Genomic DNA, 11347 nt, shown 5'->3' with positions numbered 1-11347 from the left:
GTGAACCTGTGGAATTCTCTACCATAGAAGGCAGTGGAGGCCAATTCATTAAATATATTCAAGGAGTTGGATATATTTCTTAAGGCTAAAGGGATCAAGGGGTATGGGGAGAAAGCAGGGGCCGGGTACTGAATTTGGATGATCAGGTTGAATGGCGGAGCAGGCTCGAGGGGCCGAATGGCCTACTCCTGCTCCTATCTTCTATGTTTCTATGTGAAGTTGACAAAATTAGAAAATCTGTATTAAATGTTCAAGTGTTTGGTGACATCTAAACAGCGATAATCATTTCATACTTTCTTTGCCAGATGGCAAATGTATCTGATGCTATGTTAACACTTTATGATCTGAATGGACCAGACCAGCTTAACAGCTGTCCTACCACAAATATTTAACCCTTCCTGTAATATTGTATCTGCACAAGTTAAACTTAAAAGGTATTTATCTACAAGATCTGCCACCAAGAACCATGTTGAAACTTACAATCTTTCACTTGTTATTTAAAAAAACACCTGCTTATTCTTCATTGAAACACTTCCTGGCCTTGATCTGTGATGTAGAACAAGATGATGGGGAAAGATTTTGATAATGTAATTTTTTTTCTATAATAGTTTGAATGAAACAAAGAACTGACAGCTGAGCATTTACCACAAAATCAACAAACCACCACTGAAAGTTCTTTACATTTGATATTTATTACTCTGTAAAAAGTACATTTAAATTGTTTTTACCATTCTTAATTTATATACATTACCTTTTATTATGTATTTATCATCCCTCCCCTGTTCTTACCCAACCTTACAATACAGTGGAACAGATCATGAAAGTTTTACCAGATACAATGAAGGCCCTGCTGACATTTTCCACACATTACCATTAAATTAAAATTGGAGACTGAAATGTACAAAATCTAGAACAAAGTAGCATAAAGACTTTAAATATAGATTCTGTTGGTCTCAAATTACACAAGCTTTGGCCTTTCATGCCTATTTATTTATTGGTGTCAGGTCATTTACAACTAACCCTAGGTACCAGCATGGCAAGCGAATGTAAAGCAAGGCTCAACATATCCACTAGCATTTTTTTAATATTGCAGTTCCACAAATTTCTAAATATAAAGATGGTACAAGTGAAAAGCAAGACTACTGCAAATTATGAATTATATTTACATTAATGTTTTGCACTCATAACCCAGTCCACATTTGTTGACTGTTACAATGTGCAGTGCAGAAACGATTTTAGCCACAGCTGACAATACGCCTGGCAAATACAGGCAAAAATGATCGAGCAAATGATTAGAGCAGTGGGTGGTGCCAATCAAAAGGTAATGAATTAGCATTTGAAAGGGGAGGGGAGTGTGGGTCAGGCCTTGGAAAAGGAAGTGATACTATTAAATGGTGCTATTATGGAGATGGATTTTAAAAAGGCCAGTGCAGACTGAATTGTATCTCGCATGTTTGCAGAAATAGGTTAGCTAAAACATCCTGTCACATGAATTTCCTTAAACCATCTTGCATTTTATTACAGCAACAAAACTTTCTCTGTGTTATTGTTTTGTATGATGCAACCTGAGTACTTTAATTGGAATCCTGTTGTAGCCCTTCACAGTGTCACCGTTGAGTCTTCTGAAAATTAGTTTAACAGGGCAGCTACAGGGACATAAGAGGCTACAACACAAAGGTAGGATTCAAATGTTTTTTTTTTAAATAGTATGATCTGCAGTTTTCAAATGTGCATATGCTGGTTTATAAGGAAAGCGAGTCAGTGATTTAAGTTATGACTTGGGGGGCATGACCATTACTTCATGGCCAGAACTAATAATTCACTTGTGAATAATAAATATTCTCATGTAAACTATAACATGACGACTCATAGCATTTTAGAAACATAACTTGCGCAGACCACAGATGTCTTCAACAACATTCCACCTGGAGGATGTTTGACAATATATGGCTTTTAGCTACTGCTGTAAGAACAGCTGCAATGCTATCCGTGCAGCAGTACATTCTTAATAGTGGTGGATGCATAATGACACCAAGCCAGTGGTTGACTCGTATGAAACAAGTGAATTATAAAACAAAATTGGACAGAAGAAAGTGACTTGTCATCAATGCATCTACAAAACAAGTTGCTGGGCGTGTGAAAAGCGCAGACTAGTCACAGAAGTGTGTGGTAGAGAATTGGTTCCTGCCCCAGCTAGATCTGTTAGTTCACCTCGGATACAGTGGTGTTGGCAGGCCGGGGTGTGGACAACAATGGGACAGGAGATGTAGCTTCGATTAGAGCTGGATTTAGTATGATGGGTAAAGGCATGGATGGAACACCAATTTGTAGTGAAGAAGTAAGAGGGTGCAGAATTAATGGAGACTGAGCGAGTGACTGATTAACGTCTGGCCCAACACTCATCTTCACTGGTGTAGAGATCGGAGTTGCTATTGGAGTAAGGCTGGGAGTCCCTCCAACTCGTACGTTTTCAGTATCTGGGGGGGGTAAAATAAAAGTCAAGCCAATAATAAATTTAATATTTTACAGTTTCTGGACAGTGAGAAAATCCTTCCAACTAGAAGCAATACTGAGCAAGTTAAAATAGACATAACACACACAAAGTATTTTTTTCTTTATTCAATTCTCTGTCACATTGCAGGGACTGGATTTTGAAACTTCCCAACCCCGAAGATACTGACTCTTCCTGGTGAATAGTTCCACGGGTAATGGCCATTCTTCATGTACAGAGTTTCCGCTTTGGGGGCAATCTGGGCCAAAATTGTGCCAGTATTTCAAAGTCAAGTTATAGTTAAAATCTTCTATTAACCAGCGCAATTGGGCAGTGGTAACCTGGTGCAGTTTTATTAATACAGCTGAAAATGGGTTTATCAAAAAAAAAAAGCATTTTTAATGTCTAGTCCAACACCTGTGAGTAATCGAAAATGACAAAAAAAAAACTATACAGAACCATTTAGTAGTTTCATGGGTGTACACTAATCAGTTTCTTAGTAAATTAAATACTTACTAATTTTTGAAAGAGCCTCCTCGAAGACCAGCAAATGGGCAGATTTCCAGCATGATGTTTTTTAAACCAGTGTAAAAGAACGCGGAAACTCTGCGCTGGACGTAACTTGCGCTTGAAATTCCTCGATCTTTTGCATTGGTTTGGCGGATTGCGCCCTAGCGGAAACTCTACCCCATCTGTTTGACCACGGAAAGCATCACAGTCCACACATGCTCTTTCCTGCAGGAATTAGTAAATAGCGATCAGGCGCGAGAGCCTTAGTTGATTTGTTCCCTCGCCTGGGGATGCCAAGGGTTAAAGGCACCTTTACGTTAGCTCTCGTTTAGTTTAAATTGCAGGAGAGTCTGTGCATACTTAACCCAGTGTTATAGACATAGGAAGACTTGCAAAATGTGAATTATTTTAAATTGTATTTACATACAGGATTAATCTCATTACAATTTACTGTTGGCACAAATGTGAATTTAGTGCAGGTACAAGAAACAGTTTTCTAGTAGATTGACAGGTGTTAGCAACTTTGCCTGCAACATTTCTGGAACCGGAGAAAGGACGTGACAGTTTGATTCAGGGGCAATCATGCGCCAAGCACCTTAGGCTGAAATGTTAATAAATTTGGCAGCATACAAAGGATCTTACATGGGTTTCAGTTTAATGTCTCATCTGAAAGACGGCACTTCCGACAACCCATGACTGCACTGTCAGCTGTGATTATGTGCTCAAGTCCTGGACTGAGACTTGAGCCCACAACCTCCCAACTCGAGGTGACTACTGAACCAAGCTGACACTTGTTGTACTGGGAGCAGCAAAATCAGCAATGGAAAGCTTTAGATGAATGGAAAAATGCAGGAAAGTTTGACTACTTCCAGGACGTAAACCATAATGCTGACCGATACCGAATCTAAAATCCAATTATGGCTCATTTTTAAAATGTAGAAAGATAGCATAGGACTTTGGGCATTAAAGTTCTGCCAGCCTGACAAAGTTACTGAACTGAATAGCTCAAACTCACCTTTGGCACTAGCCTCAGCGAGGTTTTCTGATGCAGTTACGTGACTGGATGGATTTGCTTCTGAGCCTGGGAGTATAGATGCTTGTGCACTGCCAACATGCTGCATTGAATTTGGAGAAGCTGGCTCCACTGGTGGACCGAGGACAGGATCTACAAGATAAAATCCAGTTGTCATTTTCCTACAAAGATACACATTTATTTTGGAGTCAAAATCTTTTAGGCTCCTTTTATACCAGAGCTATCAATCCAAGACCAGTAGTTACAGATTTGATTCTTGTCTGGCTACGAATCAAACAAAATTCATATACTTGTGCACAGAACTCCACTTTATTAATTAAACAAACTAAATTAATTCAGATTGCAGGAAATAAAGAACTTGCATTTATATAGCGCCATTCACAACCTCAGGACATCTCAAAGCACTTTCTAGCCAATGAAGTAGTTTTGAAGTGTAGTCACTTGTAATGGTGAGAAACGTGGCAGCCAATTTGCGCACAGCAAGATCTTTGAAGTGTCATTGGATCTTTTAAATTCACCTGAGGCCTCAGTTTAACATCACATCAGAAAGCCAACACCTCCGACAGTGCAGCACTCCGTCAGTACTGCACTGGGAGCGCCAGCCTAGATTATGTGCTCAAGTCTCTGGCGTGGGACTTGAACCCACAACCTTCTGACTTGGAGACAAGAGTGCTGCCCACTGAGCCACAGCTAACACGGTTAATGGAACTTTTGCTATTGTCTAATTCTACCTCAGTTTATAGTGTGACCGGAAATAAAACAAAATTAAAAACCAAAAGTTTTTTTTAAAGTTAGTTAGAAAATTCCTACTCTGAAGTTTTGGACGACTATGCTACAGTGACCACACACATCCAAAACAAGCTACTGCTGCACACCAACGACAATCGTCTCAAAGCTTGCGCCGAAACAATGGCGTAATTCCAATTATTGGCACAAAGATTAACGAAATTCGGGCGCAAGTGACTTCCACCAGTTTTTACTGCACCTGAGTTTCCTCATGTTTTACACCAATTCAATGAAACTTCTGCCAAACATAACTCCGCCCCATGCAAAAGACCAAAGAAAGCAAGATTCCTGCATTTGCGCCAGTTCTGAGTGGGCTGTATATTAGGCGCAGCAGGCATTGGTCATATTTTTGGGGTTTTTTTTTTTAAATGGGAAGAGCTTCAATATTTTCTGTATCTTGCAATGTAACTTCATCACAGCAGAGCAAGTTGTATTAAAAATCGAAAAACTTCCACGATTACATTTTCTTGAACATGCTGTGCCTAAATAATGATTTGATAAACTTTTATTTATATATAAAGGGGCTTAAAGAAGGAAAATGATGCAAGTTTACCGCTTTCCTGGGCCCTGATCGTTTACACTGATTTCTGATATGCTAACATTTCCTGAGAATCTCATTAGCATATGTAGCCAACGTCAAGATCGGCATAAACTTGGACGTAACTTGTTGGTTACGCTGTTTTAGGAGATTTCAGTCCAATATATTTTCCGCACTCACAACTGTGAATCAGTCCTTTTAGACTGATCACTAAAGGAGCTGGGCAATTAATGCCAACATTCCTTTGTCACTTTAGGATTGTGGTCATATTGGAGGCCTAGTTCTTATTGGCACTGCAGGGAATGCAGCGTGACAATTTAATCATCATTTCCGAAACATCTGCATTCAGGAATGATATTCTCATTAATATTTTTGTGTTGAATTTATGTGCAAGTGGGACACAGGAACGTAAAATATACACATCTTGGGCCTAAATAGCAAATTTGAGAGGTGAACAGTTTTTTTTTTACCTTGGATAACTGTTTGTTTAAAGAGTTCATCCTTCAGTCGCGGCAAGAAGCAATCGATTCTCTCCCACGTAATCTCCCAAAGCTGGGAATAACCAGTCCTCGATTCAGCACAGTGGAAAATGCCAGCCGTATCCATAACCAGCAGCATGTTCTTCAATGATTCTGGAATTGCTTCCAACTGAACAGGAAAGAAATTATCAGCATACCACATTGAGATGAAAAAAAGCCACTGCAAGCGTTAGAATTTCTGATGGCAAATTCCACAATGGCAACTGGAATTCACTATTGCTCGCTGAGCAGATGTCTCCAACACGCTCTGCACCGGGGTGTCCAAACTATGGCCAGTGAACTAATTTCAGCTCCCAATCCCAAGGCAATTCAGTTGTATATGTGCTTATATTTCTCTCTCATTGGAACCGTAGTTTACATTACAGAAGATGGAGTATCTGTGCAGGCTCTGTACTAAAACAGTGCAAAACTGATCACACTGCTGGGTTCTTCTGTTTCAATTTCATGGGTCAATTGGTTTGGAAAAATTTGTTCAGTGTTGTTGCCTCGTTAGTGGATACATCCTAAATCAGAACACCAAGATCTTTGGTATCAACACTGGAAATATATGCCAGTTAATGGGATCATTAATTTAACTTTATATGCAGCCCAAAGGCCAGCCGGCAAACGAATTGGGAGCAGGAGCAAGCCATACGGCCCCTCGAGCCTGCTCCGCCATTCAATAAGATCATGGCTGATCTTCGACTTCAACTCCACTTTCCCACTGGATACCCATATCTTGATTCCCCATGAGTCCAAAAATCTGTCTATCTCCACCTTGAATATACTCAACGACTGAGCATCCACAGCCCTTTGGAGTAGAGAATTCCAAAGATTCACCACCCTCAGTGAAGAAATTCCTCCTCATCTCAGTCCTAAATGGCCAACCCCTTATCCTGAGACTATGCCCCCTAGTTCTGGACTCTCCAGCTAGGAGAAACAGTCTCTCAGCATCTGTCAATCCCCCTCAGAATCTTACATGTTTCATTGAGATCTTTTCTCATTCTTCTAAACTCCGGAGAGTATAGGCCCAATCTACTCAATAAATGCAATCAAGAGGCCCACAAAGACAAACCTGCACGCTCATGCTGTAAATAAATGCCCTGGAGACATCTCGATGAACAACACTAAATGTACTTCCTTTTTAAAATTAAAGATATGTAAATAATTTGTTTCAGGATCACCTGTAACATCTTATCCTGCTTCTGTAAACCTATCAACTGTGTAAACTTGTTTAAGAAACAATTCTTTGTAGCATCGTACTAGGAACAGTGGTTGCTCGAAGCTGCAAGGGCCGTATAATGAAACCAGTGCTTGTGAGATCCAGACTGCGGGGATTTAAATTACTATAAAGTTCAAACTTAAGTGTGTGTGTACAGATTAGCTGTGTGTGTTCGTGCCAGTTTCTCGAATGCTTTTCAAGGAAATCTCTGGCACATCATCTACTCAGTTAATTGCTTTTGGCATCCAATGGGTTACTGAAGCTTACGATGGTATGAAGGAAACCAATTAAATCAGAAGTTGAGACTGGAGAGTCCAATGTAATCAATTCCTTTAATCTGTCCAAGTGCCATCTTCAAACACCTAATGCCATCAAATTGCTGAACTGTAATTTATTAACTTTGGAATTAAACGAATAACATTTCCAATAATTTCTACAAAGCCCTTTTAAAAATTAAGCCTATTTAGTACTAATTCTGAGGCTTCAATTACAGACCAGGCAACTGACACCCAAAGCACACTATCAGATGGATGCAGCATTCACAGTGTCACTGGTTTGCAGCATAACAAACACAAGAGTTAAAAGTAACATTAATGCGTTGATACATATTGTAATTATATGGATTTGATAGAGACTTGGGTAATAAGCTCCATCTTTATCATATCGAAGGGAGATGATTAGGACAGGTGACCAAAAGCTTGGTCAAAGAGGTAGATTTTAAGGAGCGGGAGGTGGTGGTGGGTGGGAGAAAGAGGCGGAGAGGTTTAGGGAGGGAATTCCAGAGCTGAGGGACCAGGCAGTTGAAGGCACGGCTGCCAATGGTGGGGCGATTAAAATCGGGGATGCACAAGAGGCCAGAATTGGAGGAGCGCAGAGATCTCGGAGGGTTGTAGGAGGTTACAGAGATAGGGAGGAGACGAGGCCATGAGAAAATACTGAGATAAACCACCAGACAATTAATTTTAAAATTCTCAAATTGTCTATGAGATCATGGAAAGAATTAAGACCAGCTTCTCATGAGAAATATCATTTTTGAGTTAAGTTTTGTGCAAACGTTGTACAAATTCTAATACGTTTTTCCTACCAGTAAGTCACTGGATCCCGCATGCATGTATTTGTCCATGAAGTCCAGGATCGTTAACCAAAGAGCAGTAAATGTCGGCAGAGATAACAGTGGAGACAAATGTTGGAGGAAAACCTTCGGGGGGCAGAAAAGGAAAACCTTTACAACAGAAAGTCAATGTTCTCAAAACAGTCCAAAGAAAAATGATACAAGACAAATGCGCCGGCCACCTCTGCAACCAGAACAGAATAACTCTGGGATCAAGTAGTACCATCTGATACTTGAACCTTATGAGAATGGCAGTCTCTACTTTAATGAATGACAACTGAGGGACTTCCCAGGCACATCATCCACATGATATACAATTTCATACGGGCACAATTGGACCTGCACAGATTGAAATATATTCTCTCTGGCAGAAAATGCACAAAACAGTCCTTTTTTTAAATAGGAAAATGCTCCAGTCAATAGCATAACATGCAACCATACTGCACACAATTTCTATATACATATTTAATAGCCAATTAATGCAAAATTACACTATTATGATCCGAGAAAATATGCAGAGCCAGGCACTTGCAACACCCTAAAGCTCAGTTTTGGTACAAAAATAAAATCCCCGAATGACTAATATCTAAAGTCGTTTTTTTTTTTTTTTTTAAATGTGTATTTGATTTTCAGTCATTGGTTGGTCAGTGGAAATTAAAATTGGCAGAAAGTAGATTTCTTTAACTGCAAAGGTTGGAACTCAGCTGGAAATAACAGAACGGGGTAGACTTTCCCAGCCCAACTAGCTTATTTTCAGCTCAATGTGGTTATACAATCATAGAAATTTACGGCACAGGAGGCCATTCAGCCAGTCGTGTCTGTGCCGGCCGAATCCCACTTTCCAGCTCTTGGTCCGTAGCCCTGCAGGTTCTAGCACTTCAAGTGCATATCCAAGTACTTTTTAAAATGCGATGAGGGTTTCTGCCTATTTTGTTTACATATGGGGCTTCTAGTTCAGCATTTATCTGATTCATACAGTGCAAACAATTAGCTGCCAAAAACTACCCCAAAGCATTGGTGAGTCTCACTAACTCAAACATTCTGCAGTGTAGAGTGCTGCGTGCACTACATAACTGTAAACAAATACATCACTGGGAGCCACAACATGGAGTTAGCATATATCACGGTGTGCATTAACTCGAGTACTGAACAACCTGCACACTGTTCAAAGCTGCCACTGGTTTTCTATCAGTATAATAAAACATACTGACAAACACACAAACCACATTGCACCGTATCTGATCAATCACTGGGTGTCAGGTGCTGCAGTTGGTTGAAAGCCTCCTCTCAAAACAAGGTACATTGTGGGTGACAAACTCACTTTGCAAAGCAGAGTTGAAGCTCTCATTCTGGTTTCTTCCATCCCTCCAACATCAGCTGGGCTGATGTTCTCCAAGAGCTTGGTCAGTAGTGGGAACAACACCTACGCAAACCAGCCATGGAACATCATAAAACAAATTTGTTTATGTTTCAATTTAATCTTTTAAAAAAGTTAACACTTTCAACTACTTGGTGCAGGTGGGGTGGGTCAATACCTTGTTAAAGCAGGATTCCCATTCTAAAGCATCCAGTGTTTGCAGATCATGCACTAATAGTGCCCTCTGTAGGTAAGTGAGCGCTTGCATTCTGACTTGACGCCTGGCATCACAACAAAGCCAAGCAATGCCTGAAGAGACAGGTACAGAGATGAGTAAGAGGCATGTTTAAAATAACCCTCGACAGATGCTTTTATCGTGGACTCTTGCACAGGTACTTGCTGCCATTGTTCAATGCAATAATTCAGCACAATCACGATTTTTCTGTTAATCTACACATCGCCATGGAGATTGTAGGGGCGCCCTCAGGACCGAGCAGGGTGCACTTCAAGCCCATCCCACATTGTTCCCACAATCTAAATTTGAACTGCAATTGTAAACTCCATGTAAATCAAAAAGTGCACAGACGAAGGTTTAATTCTACAGCAGTTCAAAAATCTAGCTCATGAAAAGGCAAAACTTCTTCAGAACGGTTAAGGATTATTCAAGCAAATGATGAGCGCCAAGAGCAGCCCAAGTTCCAGGACTGATGGCTCCTCCTCGAGATCTCTCCCGTGCTCAGCACATAAAGCAGATCATAGAGCATACAGAGCATGAATGTTATTTTGGCACGACACTGGGCATTCTTCCAGTCATGGGAATCGAGCAGTACTGACGGGAAATACAAGAGAACCATCCGACTGCATCAGCCTACCAGACACCTCTGTGTGAATTTTAGATTAATGTGGAATTTACCCTTGCAGTTGCACCTTACAGTTTCTGCCAGCATAAAGCAATTTTGGCTTTACAGTAACACGACTGTGTAGTGTCATTCAGTGCCAAGTAGCCCAAATTCAACTGAGTGAAGTGCTGGGAGACCAGTAGCGGTAAGCAGACCTGCACCATTTCAGCATTGCAGTAAGAATATGTTATGTGCCTAATAAAACTTGCATACATATTTAAAAACTTACTGTATGTGCTTGGACACAAGGTGAGTAATATAGCTCTGAGCTCAGAGCAGTGGGGAACCTCCTCTTGAGAAACTAGGATGGCCAAATAAATGTGGCTCACATCCCAAAAACAAAGTACGGGGCGCTGACCGCTCCTGGCCAATGTCTGCTCTTAAGCTGCGTGGCCGCGCAGCCTGTCTGCCAGTCTCACGCAGCCCGTTAAAGGGACCGCGCATCAAAATTTAAAATTAGGTGGAATATTGTTCCCGCTCCCACTTTCTGTCAATTGAGAACTCTTCAGCCCGCCCCCCCCCCCCCCCCCCACCAAGTTCTCAGGAGTCCAGTTTCTCACATCATGCCTGTGCACAGCAGTGACAGGAATGAAATAGCGAGCGAGCATAAAATCAAATTTCCCGATCCCGGGGGAGCTGTGACGGTCAGTGAGACATCTTATATGCGCGAGTCAGAAACCGTCTGCAGATTGATTTTGGCTGGATAATTGGGCGATTGGTTTACACACTGGTATACCTGGTGCTTTTAGGAATGTCAGTATTTAAATGCACTGAATCAATGAAAGTGGAAAAGAAATACAAATAATGGTCAGTTTCTTCTCACCTCTTGGAAAGCAGAAGATGCGCTTATTAACAAGACATATTCAACATCTGAACAATCTC

General features: G+C 40.8%; 1 protein-coding gene across 10 annotated transcripts in view; it reads right to left on the bottom strand.

The window, feature by feature from the left end:
• Positions 1–673: 673 nt before the first annotated feature.
• gbf1 (golgi brefeldin A resistant guanine nucleotide exchange factor 1) overlaps positions 674–11347 on the bottom strand; it is a 231590-nt gene continuing 220916 nt past the window's right edge. For all 10 annotated transcript variants that reach the window (XM_085970692.1, XM_085970688.1, XM_085970687.1 and 7 more), the window contains 6 exons: positions 9745–9875; positions 9531–9632; positions 8183–8296; positions 5829–6006; positions 4017–4166; positions 674–2477 (listed from right to left, as the gene is read on the bottom strand). In XM_085970692.1, coding sequence (XP_085826818.1) covers positions 2203–2477; positions 4017–4166; positions 5829–6006; positions 8183–8296; positions 9531–9632; positions 9745–9875 — 950 coding nt within the window. In that variant the 3' untranslated portion in view covers positions 674–2202. The remainder of the gene's footprint in view (positions 2478–4016; positions 4167–5828; positions 6007–8182; positions 8297–9530; positions 9633–9744; positions 9876–11347) is intronic.

The sequence above is a fragment of the Somniosus microcephalus genome, chromosome 29 (assembly GCF_052327205.1).
Source record: "Somniosus microcephalus isolate GS21.2 chromosome 29, FLI_Smic_1.0, whole genome shotgun sequence".
Taxonomy (NCBI): domain Eukaryota; kingdom Metazoa; phylum Chordata; class Chondrichthyes; order Squaliformes; family Somniosidae; genus Somniosus; species Somniosus microcephalus.
This window is presented reverse-complemented; position numbering and strand designations above follow the sequence as displayed.